Genomic DNA, 20,369 nt, shown 5'->3' with positions numbered 1-20,369 from the left:
CAATATTTTAGTTACAAAATACAGACATGTATTTATTATTGTTCACTAAGATGAACAGTTTTGCATCAACCTTCTCATATAATTTCCTACTTCAGATAGTCACAAGTGTTTCGAAGTTGAATATTTAAGAGAGAAATCCTGGCATGATAAGTATGTCAATGAGCTTTTTAACATGACCATATGTATTATTTGCATAATTATTTCACCAATTCATACTCCCATCAGCAACAAAATAATTCATGATAATATTCTCTTCAGCAGTCAATATTAAAACATTCTTTAAAACTGTTGGCCAATCTAGTGTTATCTTTTGTGGTCTTTATTTGCTTTTTCGGTAAGAGTTAGTGCAGTTGAACATTGTTTTATGTATTACCTGGCCATAACGAGTTTGATACAATTATTTCAAAACAGATTACAAATTTATCTTTCTGATTTAATTGTTGACCCTCTCTACATCCTTATGAGGAGATGCTAGAAAAGAAATATAAGAAAATGGACCTCCTCGAAGTGTTTGTTCTAGTTAAATACACAGCAGACTGGGATAAGCTTTTCTAAATACACTCCCACACCATCATCTAGGATATAGCACTCACTCAGAGAGATGTTAGAAACCTTGAATAGTAAAATAGATAAAATATAAAGCACACTTAGAAGGCTTCTTCAGGCTCGAGAGACGAAATTTGAGTTCCTGATATTTAATGCTAGTAAAACTGAAATAAAAGCAACCAGCATAGATCAAAGAAAGGTATGCGAAAAATAGTCCACGTGTTTGATGAAATTAGCATTTACATAATGTACATGATTATATATAATGAAAAATAAAATATTGTAACCCAAGAATAGTATTTCTCACAGAGTAGTCACCCTAATACTATAACTACATATTTGGCAAGTTTCCCCATGACAAATTATTTTGTATTAGTAGATATTAAGCTTTAGAAAGCAAACTTTCTTACTAACGGGATCCTAATGCAAAACAAAGCTTGCAATTTTAGAAACAAAAAGTAGTGATAATTTTAGCCCAATATAAAACTTTAAAAATCATAAAAATATACAAAAAAACTTAAAATCAAAAGGTTCCAGGCGGGACTATATTGTCAGTGCACAGACACGGGGATGATTGAATGTTGATATCACTTCTATTAAAGGTTTTTTCAAAGCCTTCACCTGGAGAGAAGATACCAGAGAAGAAATCAGAGATACCATATTTATGTGTTTGCTAAACTGCTGATGCTACCTTTTAAACTCTTCTTTTTTCTCATTACATAGGCACAACTGATGGAGAATATCGAATTACTTTTTCTCTTGCTTTGCATCAAGAACTCCTATGTATACAGCATTTACATCAGTGAAATTTTATATAAATGTTCCCAATGTTTAGCTCCATACATTTTTATTTCTCACTGCCACACTAACTTTCCAAAGAGGTCTTTGAACTATCTTAATGGCTGAGCAAATGAAGATATCTTAGTAAGCTAAGACATCAATTTTATTTTCTGCAAAATGTGTTGGGAAATCCAATTGGCCTTGCTCATCAGACCGAGATAACCAGATTCCCAAAGCCCCATGGCAAAAAGAGCATCTCCCAGCACCACACTGATGGTCTTCATCTCAATACCTGCTGCCCACAGGTAGTTATGCTATGGGCAATAAAATTATAGAGAAGTTCTCGTTTACCACTAGCATTCTGTATCCAGACTGTAGTAATCTCATGGCTGTGTGGCTTTAATGCCACCCCATGCTGATGACCTCCAGATTGATCTCTGGCAAGGGCCTCTCCTGTAATCCCAGAGCTCTTATCTCTAACCAGTTTCTGGGCATCTCAGAAGATTCACATGCCCTTGCCAAGATCTCAGCTCCTTGGACTAGCTCCTCACTATCTTATGCTGAAGCCCAGTAAGTGATTCCTCCTTCCTTCCCGTTACTCAGGCCATCTTAATAGGAATCATCTTAACTCACTCTTCTCCTACATCCTATTAGCAAACTGAATCAACTCTACCTTTGAAATGTTTCCAGATTCCAAAGACCTCTCATCACCTCTGTAGTTACCACGCTAGTCCGAGTCATCACACCCCCTAGAACTGGCTTATTTCATTATCCCCTGAACTGTCCTCCCCTTCCTGTGTTTGCCACCCCAAGTCTCTCCAACACACCAGTCAGCACTCCTTTTAAAAAGCACATCAGGGTTTCTTCTACTCAAAACTTCCAAAAAGCCGTGCATCTCAGAGTGAAAAGTCAATCTTTGCTACGTCCTTCCAGACCTATGTGATCTAAGTCCCTGCAACCAATGTGCATTCGTGTCCTTCCTCCTCTCCTGCAGATCACTCTGCTGCGGCCACACTGGCCTCCTTGCTGTGCCTCTGAAGTAGTGCCACCAGGCCGTTAGCTTTGCCTTGGATGACTTTCTCTAACTACGTATATCATGTAGTCCAACTTTGTGTCACTACTGGATGAAGGAGGCTGTGTATTTTTATCTCTGTAGGAACCTTTGTTTAGAAGGACTAAATCATCCTCCGGGCTACATATTGTCTTTCTTGTTTTATCCGGATAAGCATACTTTCTCTTCAATTTTGATCTTAACCAAACGTGATAAAACACAGATGTGTACACATATATTAACAATGTACATGCTTTATTAGCAAAGGCACCTTCACTTCTAGTTCCAGGGCGGGGTGGGGGTAGGAGTGGGGGTTAGAATATGCCAGGAAAAACAGAAAAATAAGTGATCCAAGATGGTATTTGGATGATGGCGTGTGCACTTAACTGAATGGTTATGAGATGGCTACTTGTGGTTTGGAATGCAGATTTCTTCTGCCGTGAATGGACCTGTGGTGTAAGCTAATTACTCATGGTAAATGTTTTGCACAATGGTATTTGAGAGACTGTGAAGTAGTCATAGGGCTCTAGCTCAGATTTGATGATGGTGATATGAAGATTATAAAAATGACAGTTCTTAGTAGAGAAAAAATAATTTTAGATTTTATTTCTGGTTTCTCTCTCTTTTTCTTTACGTTCAATGTAGACTATTTCTCTTTGCCTTAGTTTTAAAAAACTTGAGTATTCGTGATTGTGCTCTTCCATTTCCAAAAAGGATGAAGGTTACTTTACAAAGTAAAAGAATATATGTATATATACATATATATGTGTGTATATATACAAAGCAAAAGCAAAAGAATATATATATAATATATATGTGCATGTATATATACAAAGTGAAAGTAAAAGAATATATAAAGGCAGAAAAATTAAAAATACACAAACAAGAGAATACCTACAGACCTAAAAATATCCCATCCTATAATTCCTTTATTAGGTTTATACCCAGAAGACCAAAAGTCACAATATAACAAAGACATCTGTACCAGAATGTTTATTGCAGCCCAATTCATAATCACTAAATCATGGAAGAAGCCCAAGTGCCCATTGACCCACGAATGGACTAGCAAATTGTGGCACATGTATACCATGGAATATTATGCAGCCTGAAAGAAAGATGGAGACTTTACCTCTTTCATGTTTACACAGATGGAGCTGGAACATATTCTTCTTAGCAAAGTATCTCAGGAATGAAAGAAAAAGTATCCAATGTACTCAGCTCTACTATGAAGCTAAATTATAGCTTTCCTTATAACCCAACTATATCACAAGACTATGGGGAAAGGGCCAAGGAAGGGGAAGGGAGGGGGGAGGTCAGGGTGGAGGGAGAGTAATGGGTGGGGCCACACCTACGGTGCATCTTAGAATGGGTACAGGCGAAACTTACTAAATGCAGAATACAAATGTCTACATACAGTAACTAAGAAAATGCCATGAAGGCTACGTTGAACAGTTTGATGAGAATATTTCAGATTGTATATGAAACCAGCACATTGTACCCCTTGATTGCACTAATGTACACAGCTATGATTTAACAATAAAAATAAATGAATTAATAAAAAATAAAAATAAGTAAAAAAATAAAAATACACAAAAAAACTTAGATTAACTAGATTAACGAGCTAAGAATCTCAATTGAAACCTATTAAAACATCTCAAATAGGACAACTTACTTATTTTTGGTAACAGCCTGAGTATTAAGACAGTAATACTAAGATTTTACTATAATGGTTATTTGAAAATAATGTGACTGAGTATATGTACTCATCTAAATATATAATTTCTGAAAATATGAAAACGCTGATGCCAATGACCTCTTTTATATGAAGGAAAAAACAAGTGAAGTATTTCCCATCCTAATTATTTTTGCAGTTTTAAAAATTTCTTTGTTATTTGAACAGATGAAGAAAATCCTTAATTCGAGGTTTGTTGCATCGTACGTTTAATAGTGAGTTAATTATTAACAATACAAAAAAACAGTTTTGGAAATTAAAAACATAAAGACTCATGTCATCAACACACACTTTACATTTGATAAATATTCTTATAGTTTCAATTTATGACGTACTTACATTTTGTATTCCTTTTAAATAAAGAACCGAATTGAGAACAGCAGAAAGTAGCATTCCAAATTCAATATATCTTAAAATACAGAAATACAATTAAACAGCATAATTAAAGAATAAAATAATAGACTTCCATTTCTTATTCTCTCAGTGGTACACTATTAATTAAAAATATATTACTTAAAGTATCCCCCAATATAGCTATTGTCAAATTTTCTTTAAGATAAACTGTATTTTAAAACACTGAAATATACCTGAATTACAAACAAGCCCATAAAATTTCTGAAGCCATTTCTGGTATACATTTTGTTTGGAAAAAAAAAAAAAGATGATTAATAAATGGTGCTTTAGGAATATTTTAGATGAACTGTAAATAAATCTGACCATAGAGCCACTATAAATAGCAAGTTACCAATCTAAGTGTCATTCTTCACAAAGTCAGTGTGTATTAAATAAAGGGTCTTAGAAGCCATTAAAACAAGGAGAAAAATAAATTAATTTCAGAGGGAAGAACACACATGCATACACACACACAGACATACACCAGAACCTTCCCGTTCAGAATTATTTGTTCTTGGAAGAAGGTTTATAAACTCCGTTGACAAAATAAGGTTTTCATTGAGCTCATTCACAAAGATATGAAAAATGGATTTCAGCTGTTCTTTAGAAATGGCAATTCTGTCAAAGCCATTCAGGGATTTGGGGTCATTTCCTCCAGTTTAGTTTCAGTGCCCCAAATAAAATTCCTTCCATAACATCAATCAGCAAACCCCGTTAGAACGGAGAGCTACAGAAAATGGCTGTGTTGGTCTCTCTGCTCTGGTACATTTTATGAACGCAGTGACTCTTGTCTATGGGGAGCAAAGTGGAGCATGTGCAAATGATTCTTTATTTTGGACCAAGGTTTTACATCTGAAAAAAAAAATCTGCAGCAGTAGTGTTCTAGATAATAGGCGGACATGATTTATTTGAGGTAAGAATGTTGTACTACAATATTTTAGTGTTAACTTGGAAAGTTATAGACACAGGGTAAAGCCTGTGTCCACAGAATTCTTGAAGCTTTGAGCTCTTTGCAAAATCTACAATCCATAAGCCAAAAAGAAACACACTCCTACAGTTACACCAATTCTGTTAAAGCAAACAGTTATAACAATTACGTGCAATCTTTTAGCTTCTGTGTTCCCCCTACCGTTTATTTATTCAAATCCAGTTAAACATTTCACTTTATCTAATAAAGTAGAAACTCTAAAAGAAGGATTGTGTGTATCCAAGAATTTTTGTTTCAATTGCTATTTCTTTAAGTTTCATTTTAAAATGAAATTCCTATCATGATTTTCACTGGCAGAACATAACTAAATGTATTCAGTTACCTTCAGCAATATGAAATGATCAAAGGAGTTCTATCTAATCTCAGAAAATTTTATAAAAAAATGTTGGAATTGAACTGGACTCAGCATTTCCCATTGAAAATTAGACGGGGTTATCAATTGAGTAACATAGTGGCCCCAAAAGTCGAATTTATTGATAATGTTAACAAAATGAATATACACCTTTAAATAAATAAAAGTGACTATATACATGAAGTTGTACATGGGGAAAGAGATGAAATGAGCCAGACTAATTTTACAAAATTCCCCCTTTGTCTCAAAGTATGATGTTTATTTCAGTCATAAACCTTAATACAGATTTTTTTTTTGTTACTGTCTATATTATTTGGTATCAGTGGCAGCCACATGAGCGTACTACCATATTCCTGTATTTTTTCAAAATGACATTGGAGCTATCATCAAAGTACAGAACAGAGATGGCGTTTAATTTGGTTGGAGCACAGCAAGGCTTTGGTACATGGTCAGGAAACATCAGATGAACCTGTGAAAGAAAAAATTGTTTTGATCTTTAAAGAAATAACATACTTTGTTTGCAACTTAATAATAATATGCTTGTTTTGCCACTCACAATCAGCACACCCTTAAGCTGACCACCCTTCTCCCGTCTATGAGGGCAGCTGGGGGCTGGTGGTAAGGGATATATTCTTAAGCTTCCACACCTAGAATCAGCCCCACAATTCTCATTATGTGTTGGGGCTTGGAAAATATATCACCAAATAAGGAAAATTCCCTCTATGGAATATACAGCGGGGACTTCCCTTGGGGAAAACCAGCAATGAGCTGTTTTTAGTGGAAAGGACTGTATCTATTTACATCATGAGCAATGCAAAATTCAAAGTGCAAATCAGTGAAGATACACAGTTGGATTGTAGAAGGATTTGGATCTAAGAACTACCTTTTAAAAGGATAATTAAACAACAGACTATCATCATTATGCCACCTCTTAATTTCCCATGGTGAAGCATAAAATTCATCATAGAATAAAATCCAGATACAAGACAATCCTTCCTTAACAGCAATGACTTCAACTCTTCTCCATAGAACTTTTTATCAGATTGGCTCAAGTTCTATATCCTTTTACTTTCTTTCTCCCCTACTCACTCCTTAGGAAAATGCCAAAAAGCAGGCTACATTAACTCAGATGCAAAGGGCCTAAATATTTTATAAATTAAATATCTCCCCAACAGTCTCTGTTGGCCCTAACAGCCAACAGAAAGATGGCTCTGTACGAAAAGCGAAAGGCTTAAGTTAAGAGGCATTTTGATCAGACCGGCTGGCAAGTCTGCTTACGATTTGCAGTAATTGAGGAAGGAGCCAGAATGCAGTTCCCCCTTTCCGACCCCTAAAAGAGTTGATGGGAAGTCCTATTGATGGCTCTTACGGGATCTACAAAAAGTAAATACAGCCTCTTAGAGTTTTGGCTGTACAAGGCCCTGGCTAAAATGATATAGAGGCCCCTCATGTGGACAGAAACAGCAGGAAAAATGAGGTGCTCTGACATAAACTTGAAGTTTCCTAAGACCTCACAAAACTCAAAGTTGGAGAGTTTCTACCAATTTCAGATGCAGCTTGTGTCCCTCGTCAGCTTTATCTTCCATAACCCGCACAGACGTGATTGATAACCCTCTGTGTTAATGGCCTTGGCAGACTCTCAAAAAAAAAAAATGAATTATTCTTGAATGGTTTCTCAAATATATTAGTCGCAAACATGCTTTCCTTTAACAACAAACATGCCTGCCTTCTTGTTTCATGTCCTTCACAGAACAAACGTAGAGTCTGCATAATGCCAGGAAAAAAATCAAGCTTTCCGTGCATGCTCCAGTTTTGTACTGACTTATGTCCTACATCCCAGGGCAGAGATGGAGAGCAGAATCTTGTTCCAAGTTCATGTCAGAGTTTTTAAAAAATGTTTGTTTTTCAACACTGCCTGCTAGACTGCAGTCATAGGAGCTGGCAACATGTAATTGTGCGCACGCATGTGTGCGTGCATGTATGTGTGCGTGTAGGAAAAAAGAAAAATGAAAAGAGGGGGAGTCTTTGACAAAAGGTATTCTTCAATAAGTAAGCATTGTTTAACCTGTGGGACCCTTTGATATGTTAGCTACATATCTAAGAAAGCAAAAGTCTGCTTTCTTCCTCATAAATGACCATGAAAAGAGGCAAAGAACTCCCTGAGAAACCAAGTGGCATCATTTTACAAGCTCATAGAAGCTGTCCCTCTGTGATCTCATGGAAAAGACAGTGATTCTGAAGGTCCTTTCTGTGGAAGAAACAACAGCATTCCTCTGATAAGCTTTCATGTCAACAGAAATTCTCCTTGATGAGAAGGTCCGCTAAACTTCTCAGAGATTCTTTTTTGTCTGCTGTAAGTTTAAATATCACTCAGCAGAGGTTACCTACTTCCCATCCCGCAGAAATACTATTTCAAATCAAGAAATACTTTTATATAGCCAGGTATGGTGGCAGGCACCTGTAGTCCCAGCTACTTGGGGAGGCCAAGGCAAGAGAATCCCTTAAGCCCAAGAGTTTGAGGTTGCTGTGAGCTGTGATGCCACGGCACTCTACCAAGGGCAACATAGTGAGACTTTGTCTTCAAAAAAAAAAAAAAAAAAACAACTTTTATAGTTAACAAAGGTAAAAGAATATGAAACCCTAAAATCCCCCTAGGAATTTATTCCACGTCTGGTATATGGCAGTGAATTAGAGAATGTCATTAGTCTCCTTGGTTAATTATCAGTAAAAAGAACATCTGTATATGGCTTCATTCTCTCTCTCTCTCGCGACCACCCTCCCCCACTCCCACACAAAGTCTTTGATAACATCCATGCTATAATTGCCATAGCTGTGCATTTTTGGTAGCAAGCTATTCTGTACAATCTTATGAAGTAGATAAAGATGCCAGTAAAACATTAAGTCATTCAAGTATTTGATCTATTAGTTTCCATATTTATCATTTCTTTTTTTTTTTTTGACATATAAAAAACATATTTTATTTTATTTTATTTTTTTTTAATTTTTTTATTAAATCATAACTGTATACAATGATATGATTATGGGGCATCATACACTCACTTCATAAACCATTTGACACATTTTTATCACAGTGGTTAACATAGCCTTTCCGGCGTTATCTCAGTTACTGTGCCAAAACATTTACATTCTACATTTACCAAGTTTCGCAAATACCCCTGTAATATGCACCACAGGTGTGATCCCACCGATTCCCCTCCCTCTACCCACCCCTCCCTTTCCCACTTCCCCCTATTGTTAAGTTGTAGCTGGGTTATAGCTTTCATGTGAGAGTCCCAAATTAGTTTCATAGTAGGGCTGTGTACATTGGGTATTTTTTCTTCCATTCTTGGGATACTTTACTAAGAAGAATATGTTCCAGCTCCATCCATGTATGCAGCCTTAAAGAAAGATGGAGACTTTACCTCTTTCATATTTATCATTTCTTATTCAGAAGTTAACTAGAATACCCCTTCCATTAGCTATACCTTTTACATTAATTGTGTGTGGGGGGGCAAACGTCTGGAGAATTGAATCTCTAGTAAATGTAAGAATAATTCTTTTTCTTTCTTTTTATAAACAAGCCTCCCCACAAAGATGGATTTTTCCACTACCTCCTGCTCTCTTATGTCATCCATCGAATCACTCCACTTCCATTATTAAGTCTTGATTCCAAAATCCTGTGTTCCCTCCCTTTCTTCCTAAAAACAAAAGGGTAACTTTTTTTTTTTTTTTGAGACAGAATCTAAAGCTGTCACCACTATGCAGAGTGCTGTAGCATCATAGCTCACAGCAACCTCCAGCTCGGGTTCAAGTGATCCTCTTGCCTCAGTTTTCCTATTTTTAATACAGACAGGGTCTGTTTTTACTCAGGCTGGTCTTGAACTCGTGAGCTCAAGCAATCCACCCTCCTCAGCCTCCAGAATGCTAGGCTGTGCCTGGCCGAAAGGCTAATATTTTTATATCAATCCAAACATTAATTTGGAATTATATCGCATAGGCTGGGATACCTCTTAGAAGCCTCTCACTGAGTCTTCCAGAAATCGTCCCTCTGCCACTCCCCTAAGTTACAACACAAGGTACCCCAGACTCCCACAAGCTTTTATGAGCTCATTAGATACAGCACAGCCAGTTGGAGGCCATCGAGTCAACCATTCACTACATTTTTCATAAAAATAAGCTTAGGTTGTTATTTTTTTGATCACTGCTAAATTTCTGGGAGAGTGAAAGGGAGAAAAAGAAGGATAATTTCTACTTCAAAGATTATAGAAGGAAAACGAGAAGGGAGAGAGGAAAAACCAGACACGGACAGTAGTTTCCTACATGAATACTGCATTGGAGAGCTTTTATAATGCCAAAATATATTAATCAAACGTTCTTAAAGAATTAGAGGAAAAGCCCTCAGATGAAGTTCTGTACAACTACTATTCAATGTTTTTGTGAGGATACTAATGAATTGCTAGGTTAGAAACCGCCCCCAGGGAACTTGTGTATTTAGTGATACTACGTGGGGAAGAAATCACTGCAGAATGATGGACCATTTCATGTTATTATTCCAATTTTCCTAGCTGAATCCTTTCCCATTCTAGAATCAAGATTACTTTTTAAATCAGCCTGAATTTCCTGATCCTACCCACAATTGTTACTTCTGCTCTAAAAAGTAACAAAAGAGACTGAGAAAACGATCATTGTAATAGATGCTTTCCTTTAAAATAGCTTTATACTTTGCTTGCAGTATAAACCATTTATAAAAAACAAAGTATACCAGAGTCTGGACGATTGCGTGGTTGGTGGCGTTCATATGGGCGTTAAGTGGGAAAGAACATTCCCCATCACAATAAAATGCAGCGTATCCTTCTGGTGCTATAATCCAGTCCTACAATACACACAAAACAAGAAAAAAAGTCACCAAAACAAAAATAAAGGAAAATGATTCTGAAAGAACACTCATGTGCATGTAGATTTCATCTGAAAATGTTCCCGTTTCTGGTCTAACAATTATTCTAGTAAGATAGGCTCCCCAAGCCTTTTAATTTAATTTTAAGGTGAAGTTTATAACAAAAGTATAAGTATTTTCACAAGATACTGTCTTCTCCGATTTCTCCCAAGAGGTTACTATGTAAGATATTCAGAGTAGATATTAATCCATGTATTCATGAATAAAACCATAATCATGAAATAGCATTTGAAATAATGTTTAAACAGGAAATGATGAACTCTGGAAAGTTCAAGTGAACCAGAAAGGAAAAGGGGAATAATCTTAATTGAGATAATTCCCATTGCTTCTTAATAACTCTTTCCTGGCTTTAGAAGTCTGAAAAACTCCTAAAGTTTTCATTTTTGTTCTCCATGCTATTTTTCTTTCCATTCATGCATTAACTTTATAGTTTAGAAGAAATGAATTGGAGCAAATTCCTAAAAGCTGTACATGAAAAATTTTAGGAAGCTAAAAACTGGTACACAGAATCATTGTCTTGATTCCCCCCGCCCTCGCCAAAGAAATAAAACTTCATCTAAATCTAAGAAATTATTGGATTATCCATGCTGAAAGTCTATCATGGGGCAGCACCTGTGGCTCAGTGGGTAGGGTATTGGCCCCATATAACGAGGGTGGCTAGTTCAAGCCCAGCCCCTGCCAAACTGCAACAACAACAAAAAATAGCTGGGTGTTTTGGCAGGCGCCTGTAGTCCCAGCTACTTGGGAGGCTGAGGCAAGAGAATCGCCTAAGCCCAGGAGTTGGAGGTTGCCATGAGCTGTGATGCCACAGCACTCTACCGAGGATGATAAAGTGAGACTCTGTCTCTACAAAAAATAAAAAAGAAAGTTAATCACAAATTTTAAAAATATACTTTAATATTATTTCTTAATAAGATAGCTCATATATAAGCATCTATTATAATGGGCTATTAGAAGATATCAAAACACTTTTTAAACTATTATCACATAGAGCCATCAAAAATTATTTGGGTTAAATTTTTTCCCCTCAGCCTGCTCGTGAAGATTATTTAAGAAACAATAAGACAATTTTTAAGTGCAAGCAAAATTTGTTTTTTTCTGTACAACTGCCTCACAATGGAGACATTATAACTGAGGACTCCTTTTCCTAGGCTACTAGTTTGGAACTTTACGGGGATTAATGGAGTTGCTTGCACTAATATGAATAAATCTACCTATCTATAATAAAATTGATCAACAGCGCTCTTTTTTTCGCTTCCTAAATATCACAGGGTTATATTTCTTCTTCAGCATAGTTGTTTTTGACTGTAAAACTTACTAATTATGTTTCAATTGTGAAAGATAATGGAGAAATAAAAATAATGTGGCTCAGCCATATGCTAAACAGTCAAAAATGAGTGGGTATCATATTAGAAAAATTATTGACACAGACTATGGCTTACAAAGCAGAGAAAAATCTGCTAAACTGACTAAACTTTTTTACCTGCCATCCCAGATCCCGGAAACTCACATAAAGTTCATGCTTTTTACAGGCTTGTTTCTGTTCACTCGTGTTATAATCTGTAGATAAAAATCATATTTTAAACAAATGGTTTCTTATCAGGTGCACTAATGTATCTTTTGTGAGATCCATAATAAGACTTTTTAAAGAGGACAGTATTTGAAGTTGCAGACCATGAGTTTAAATTTTAAAGCTAGAGCTGCTTATTAACCATGTGAATTTCAGTCATCACATGTCCTGAGTTTGTTCCTTAAAATGTAGGCAACACCACTTACTCTGTGAAGCTCTATCTAACTCAGGTTCTGTGAGATCACCTGTCTGACAAGGCCAGGCTGTTGCCTGCCAATAATTGAATACTAGCTGCTCAATGAATGTTCACTCATTCGTACCATAGTAGTGTTTAATATATTTATATGCATATAAGATATTCATACAATTTTTAACCTCTTCCATGAGACAGACACTGGGACCTTATTGATTTTTTAATGAATATATTAAAATCAGGATATCCTAAATTGGGCTTCTAATCATCCCCCCAAACCTGGCTATCTGCAGACTTCTTTTTGACTGATGCAGTTGCCCAGGCAAAAATAAAATCAAAAACAAAAAACCTGAGAATCAAAATCCTCCTATTTTCTTTCATTCCCATATCGAATCAGAAAATCCCATACCTATCTCCAGAAGTCCCAAACCCATCTGTTCTCACCATTGCTGTCATGGTCCTGGCCCAAGCTACCATCATCTCTAGCCTGGATTCCTACAACATCTTCATGCTATGCCCGCTGCTTCTGCCCTTGCTACCCCTGTAATCAAGCAGCCAAGTGTACCTCCCATTATGGTTCTCATTTCACTAAGCCTAAAATATCCTCAGTGGCTAAAGAGGATTCGGTCTCATTACCTCTCTGACTCTAATTAGTCTTTCGTCCCTCACCTAGCTTTGGCCAGGACACCTTGGTGTTTCATACGCACTTGGGCTTGCCTTCAACTTAAGATCTTTCCTCCCACTAGTCCTTGAAACGCTTTACCGTGGGCAGGTGCACAGCTAATACAGCTTCAATCTTTGATTATGTAGCATCTTCTCAACTAGGCTTTCACTGACTATCCTAGTTAATATTAAAGCTCTTACCCTGAGAGACTTGAATTCTCATCTTGTTCTTTTTTTCCCCATTTCCTTGATCACTTTTTGAAATGCTATGCCATTTACTTATTTATTACATGCATTGGTTCTTGTCTGTTTCCTCCCATGACAATGTCATCTCCACAGGGGCAAGAAGCTTATTTGGCTCTGCCTCAATCGCTGATGTATCCCAAGTGCCAGGAAAAGTCCCTGGCACATGATAGGCAATTAATATTTGAAGAATTAAGAAACAAATTCTTGGGCGGCGCCTGTGGCTCAGTGAGTAGGGCGCCGGCCCCATATGCGGAGGGTGGCGGGTTCAAACCCAGCCCCGGCCAAACTGCAACCAAAAAAATAGCCGGGCGTTGTGGCGGGCGCCTGTAGTCCCAGCTGCTTGGGAGGCCGAGGCAAGAGAATCGTGTAAGCCCAAGAGTTAGAGGTTGCTGTGAGCCATGTGACGCCACGGCACTCTACCCGAGGGTGGTACAGTGAGACTCTGTCTCTACAAAAAAAAAAAAAAAAAGAAACAAATTCTTCATAGTGTCTACAAATGATTTGAGGCAAATAAATTGTATTACTTCCATTATATATTATGGAATATAAGCTGAAATACCCATAACTTTTTGTAATTGTTTAAAAGGATTAGATATGAATGCACAACCCAAATCTTGTATCTGGAGTAAAATAAAATGCTATAGAAACACAGTACTTTACAGATCATTTTTCCCTGTTGTTCTCTCCGGAGTTAGTTCACACTTTATAAAAAATACCATTTTAAAATTTAAGCTAATTTGAGTATTTCTAATATGAAAAAAAGAAAGAGTAGAATAATTTCTTTCAAAGAAAATTTGCGTTCAAGTGTCATCTTCCAGTTTAAATATCCTCGAATTCTAATGAAAATGTAGGCATATTGGAGATCAAAGGGGCCCATCATAGAGGCCCCTCCTTGTCATGATCATGTCAAATCAGTATCAGTCTAGGAAGCAAGATAATGACTAAATTTTGACTTCAAGGTATTTTTTTCTTACTTTTAGATCATTACTCCTACTGTGCAATTAGCTTCAGTAAAACAAATTAAATGATGGAAAATAGAGGAAAGAGAATGTATCTGAGACTCTGAACTCTTCTTCAGAGAAAGTTCTTTCTCAATGTAAATAATAACACAGATTTAACTTTCTTAAAACAACATACCAGTGTACTTCAACATTAAACATTAAAAAAAATACATTTTCTGTATCATTCCTTTTTTTTTTTTTTTGTAGAGACAGAATCTCCCTGTACCGCCCTCCGGTAGAGTGCCGTGGTGTCACACGGCTCACAGCAACCTCTAACTCTTGGGCTTACGCGATTCTCTTGCCTCAACCTCCCGAGCAGCTGGGACTACAGGCGCCCGCCACAACGCCTGGCTATTTTTTGGTTGCAGTTTGGCCGAGGCCGGGCTTGAACCTGCTACCCTCGGTATATGGGGCTGGCGCCCTACTCACTGAGCCACAGGCGCCGCCCCTGTATCATTTCTAAGGAAAAGGAATGATTGATTTGGGTATCTGTTTGATTCCATAAATTCCTTGATTTTCAAAATAGAAAGAAACATATAAGCTATGCATTAGACTAGTGTTTAGCAAACTTTTTTTTTTATTTTTTTATTAAATCATAACTGTATACAATGATATGATTATGGGGCATCATACACTCACTTCATAAACCATTTGACACATTTTTATCACAGTGGTTAACATAGCCTTTCCGGCGTTATCTCAGTTACTGTGCCAAAACATTTACATTCTACATTTACCAAGTTTCGCAAATACCCCTGTAATATGCACCACAGGTGTGATCCCACCGATTCCCCTCCCTCTACCCACCCCCCCCTTTCCCACTTCCCCCTATTGTTAAGTTGTAGCTGGGTTATAGCTTTCATGTGAGAGTCCCAAATTAGTTTCATAGTAGGGCTGTGTACATTGGGTATTTTTTCTTCCATTCTTGGGATACTTTACTAAGAAGAATATGTTCCAGCTCCATCCATGTAAACATGAAAGAGGTAAAGTCTCCATCTTTCTTTAAGGCTGCATAGTATTCCATGGTATACATATACCACAATTTATTAATCCATTCGTGGATCGATGGGCACTTGGGCTTTTTCCATGACTTAGCTATTATGAATTGGGCTGCAATAAACATTCTGGTACAAATATCTTTGTTATGTTGTGATTTTTGGTCTTCTGGGTATATGCCCAGCAGAGGAATTACAGGATTGAATGGCAGATCTATTTTTAGATCTCTGAGTGTTCTCCATATATCTTTCCAAAAGGAATGTATTAATTTGCATTCCCACCAGCAGTGCAGAAGTGTTCCCTTTTCTCCGCATCCACGCCAACATCTCTGGTCTTGAGATTTTGTGATATAGGCTAGTCTCATTGGAGTTAGATGATATCTTTAAAGAGACAGTCAATATTTTAGGCTAAATGGTCTCCCTTGCAACAACTTGACTTGGCTGCAATAGCATGAAAGTAACCATGGACCATACATAAGTGAGTGAGTGTGTCTATATCCCAATAAAATTGTACTTATGGGTACTAAAATTTGAATTTTATATGATTTCCATATGTCACAAAATAATATTTTTTTCAAACATTTTTAAATATAAAGACCATTCTTAGATAGTGGGCCATACAAAAACAGGTGACAGACTGCACAGACACATGAGCTCCTTGGTCAACCCTGCATCAGATAATAATGGGAATAAATAGTTATTCATTCTTCTTCATCTTAATTGAAAACACTAAATACAAATAAAGCCATTGTAGTCAATAACACATATAACTATACGTGAAAAGTTGTAAATTATATATGTGGGTATTTGAATTCCATGTTTGTAAAAAAATAAAGAAAATAAAACTTCAAGGTCAAAACATATCTGTTCTATCCATGTAGTTTTTTGCAGCGTAAGTGATGTATGTAATGTAATATCATAGAAAGGTAACAAGCAATGAAATTTATAACAGAATCTGGTTCCAAGAGTCTGATTTCATAGAACTTTAGGACCATATGTTTATTCCGTCAGAAATAAAAATTTATGGATACCGAGTAAAGTAAATGTTGTACCCAAACTAGCAAAGTCTGTTAGGTTTACTATAAATGGTTGTCAAAGTAACCCGTGGGAGGAAGGGCAAGGAAATTAGATTTATTTCTTTTAAAATACTGGGGTGTAGCCTTTAGGATATTAAAATGAAATAGTAGCATAATTCTACTGTTGGTGAACCTGGCTACAAATGAAGAGTCATAGCACAAATTACAAAAATGTGATGCTACCGTCAACACTAGAAAAGTAAAGGAGCACATCTCAATCACACACAGGTGTGATAGAAACAGCATTTCTATTTTTATCTCTTAATGGTAAATATATTGGGAAACCAACGCCAAAATAATGTTAACTACTTTATGAAAGTCATTGTGGTCAATTTGTACTAAGAGCATATGTTTAATGTTTGTTTAAATTTTGATTGTAAACATTATTGTGTCTTATAATAAAAAATGAAAACAAAATAAAATACATAGAGGCAAAAAGTGGTAAATATTTATTTTGCCTCTACGTATTTTATTTTACATATCCTGAATGTAGAAAAAGAGGAATGCTGGTACACTGTTGGTAGGGATGTAAATTAGTAAAAACCAGTGTTGAAAACAGTATGCAGTGGGCTAAAAAGATGTAAAAATAGATCTACCATATGATCCAAGAATTCCACTGCCAGGTATATAGCTAAAAGAAAGAAAACTAGTATATCAAAGAGTTATCTGCTCATTCATGTAATTGCAGTACTATTTGCAAGGTATGGAAGTAAGCATCTATTGGTCGATGAATCAGTAAAAAAAAAAAATGCAGTACACACAGACAATGGAATATTACTCAACTGTAAAAAATGAAATTCTGTAAATTGCAGCATGAATGGAACTGGAGGACACTACGTTCAGTGAAATAAACCAAGCACAAAAAGACAAATACTATATGTTCTCACTCATTTGTTGGAGTTTAAAAAAAGTTGATCTGGGCTTGGCACTCATAGTACAGTGGTAAGGGTGCTAGCCACATACACCGAGGATGGCAGGTTCAAACCCAGCCCCGGCCAGCTAAGCAGCAATGACAACTGCAACAAAGAAAAATAGCTAGGCATTGTGGCTGCAGTCCCAGCTATTTGGGAGGCTGAGGCAAGAGAATTGCTTAGGTCCAAGAGTTTGAGGTTGCTGTGAGCTGTGATGCCATAGCACTTTACTAAGGGCGATATAGTGGGACTCTGACTCAAAAAAAAAAAAAAAGTTTATCTCATGGAGGTAGAGAGTAGATGGTTACTAAATGCCAGAAGTGCAGAGGGAGGAAAAGATTAAGAGAGGTTGGTTGGGTGGTGCCTGAGGCTCAAAAGAGTAGGGTGCCAGCCCCATATACCGGAGGTGGCGGGTTCAAACCGAGCCCCAGGCACAAACTGCAAAAAAAAAAAAAAAAAAAAAAAAGAGAGAGAGAGGTTGGTTAATGCGTCCAAAAATACAGTAAGGTAGAAGAATTAAGTTCTAACATTTAATAGCACATACACATATAATAATTCATTGTGTATTTCAAAATAACTAAATGAGAAGATGAAGAACATTCCCAACACAAAGAAACAGTAAGTATTTGATGTGATGGACATCCTAACTACCCTAATTAGTTCAATACACATTGTGGCAACCATCAAATATAACATGTATCCTATACATGTTTACAATTATTATGTATTCATAAATACAAACTTCTGATATGCATAGAGTTTTAAAATTCTGCACCAGTTCTGATAAAATAAGTGAATAAACATGAGCGAGCCTCATTGTAAAGGGGACAACAGGCAATCAATCAATTCCAACAAGGCCCACGGATCAACATTGGTTTCTTTTTCTTTAAAACATAGTATTAGCTTCTTTGCAATCTAAAATAGAGACATATTTATGTTAGGGAAGAAAAGCCAGATGTAGAACTAAACAAATAAACATAACAGCTTCAACGAGCCAAATCTGATGAGACTCGCTGCTTCAATGCAAAAGAGATGTTAGCTTGCTCACTCTTAGTTCCCAAAGAAGAAAGGAGAATGTGAAAATGACAAAAAAATAAAGGTATAAGAGGTAAAAAAAAAAAAAAAGGAATGATGCTACAATAAAGTAACTTTTGATATGGCCTGGAGGGTGGAGAAATTTGTGCTAAACACCCATATGAATAATAATTCTACCCAAAGATGGGGAGGGGCTTAAAATGCTATTGCTACTCAAGCTTAATCACTATCTTCCATACTCAATGAATTACTCTACTGGATTTATGTACAACCTAGTAGTAATTACTATTATTTATCTGTGTAGGGATATCTGTATAATTTTGCATTCAAGTAGGTGCAAATATGTGACACAAAAATACCACAAAATAATAAATATCTGATATGTTTGCATGATTCTGCTCAGCAAAGTATCCCTGAGGATGACACAATGAACAGCCTCACCCCAGAAAGAGCTCCTGGATATAAAACTCTATCTACAAACCTAAATTTCCAACTGCCCCCCAGGTATCTCTAAGTAACAGTTCCCCCAGATGCTTCCATACCACTAGGTCTCCCTCTGACCTCATGCTCTGGACCCATTTCGGTTTTCTAGTCAAGGTAACCTATTAAAAGCCCGTCACATTCTCGGTTACTTCATACTTTCTCAATGTCCTCTGATGGTAACTTTGAATTCTAAAATAATGCTTTATTCCTGCTCCCCTCCAACCTCTCTGACCACAATTCCTCGACCTCTTTTGTCCTTTCCCTGTACCTGTAGTGTTGATGTTCCCCCAAGAGCCTCCATCTTGGCATTTTCCATCTTTCTTTGTTCTTGTGGCGTTTGTCAGCCTCATGCTGCATCCAATTTGACCCACAGCTATACCTGTTTCCTCCATACCTACTTATTCCTGATACTCCCCTCTCCAGACTCCTTTCCACCCATCAGCACGCCTGCCCCCTGCCCGCCCCACCACGTGTTCGTCCCTACTCCCACCGCAGTCTTTGATCTTCATTGCTTTGAGTATTGTACTGGACTCTAATTACTATTTGAGCTTTCTGGCTCCTTTCTTGGCATCCCATTCTGCTCTCTGCTGCCAGATTTCACTTTTTAAAATGCTTGTCTGATTATGGCTCTCCTTTTTCCAATTGCCTACATGAAGACATCACAACTCCATACCAACCCATACTCTGCCTTTTATGATGTGGCCTCTGCATAATTTTCTAGTTTTTATCACCCTCCTCTTATGTAAGAATGGTTGCATAACCTAGCCATTCAACACTGGCACGTGGCTTTACAACTACGAACATACATCTGAAATGTTTCTATCCACATTTCCATTTCTGGAGAATGTCTGTTCTTCATCATATAATTCCCTCATGAAGTGTTTTGGGCCATGCCTTGGTGCTATCTAGAGGATCTATCTTAACTATTCTCAAATCATCTCATACCTATCCTAATAGAATTTAGCACCCAGTAATTACGAATGTGCATGTCTTTCCCATTATCTACGAAAGTGCTTTTTTAAGAAGCAAAATCCCTATGCCATCTTTCTTTAATTAGCATGTAGTTAATATTGTGCCTGGCAAGTATATATGTTTATTTAATAGTGAATAAATGTTACTTTATAAGAAATTTTACCCAGATATAGTCTCCCTGTAGATTCTCTCTAGAGAGAGACTTGAAAATAGTCACTATGCCTTCAGGTATATTGGCAAACCTTTTTAAAAAATCACGTACTTAATCATTCATATAGATTAGCCAAATTAAAGTAAGACTCCAAAATTCCTCTTACTTTGGAAATCTTTTGAAACTTTGAGCTTTTAAGCTTTAATAAGTTTCCAGCATTCTCTGACGTCTGAATTCCTTATGTACCAGTTCTGAAAAACCAAACTAAAGTCATTTC

The 20,369-nt window shown here is 36.7% G+C and overlaps 1 protein-coding gene across 1 annotated transcript in view; it reads right to left on the bottom strand.

Moving 5' to 3' along the window:
- Positions 1-4,301: 4,301 nt before the first annotated feature.
- Positions 4,302-20,369, bottom strand: part of BMP5 (bone morphogenetic protein 5) — a 135,138-nt gene continuing 119,070 nt past the window's right edge. Inside the window, exons 5-7 of the mRNA XM_053603457.1 lie at positions 12,280-12,356; positions 10,605-10,715; positions 4,302-6,311 (exon numbers count right to left, since the gene is read on the bottom strand). Of these exons, the coding sequence (XP_053459432.1) occupies positions 6,162-6,311; positions 10,605-10,715; positions 12,280-12,356 (338 nt within the window). The 3' untranslated portion in view covers positions 4,302-6,161. The remainder of the gene's footprint in view (positions 6,312-10,604; positions 10,716-12,279; positions 12,357-20,369) is intronic.

Source organism: Nycticebus coucang, chromosome 9 (genome assembly GCF_027406575.1).
Source record: "Nycticebus coucang isolate mNycCou1 chromosome 9, mNycCou1.pri, whole genome shotgun sequence".
NCBI lineage: Eukaryota > Metazoa > Chordata > Mammalia > Primates > Lorisidae > Nycticebus > Nycticebus coucang.
The sequence above is the reverse complement of the archived record's forward strand: the minus strand, read 5'-3'. Positions and strand labels throughout refer to the sequence as shown.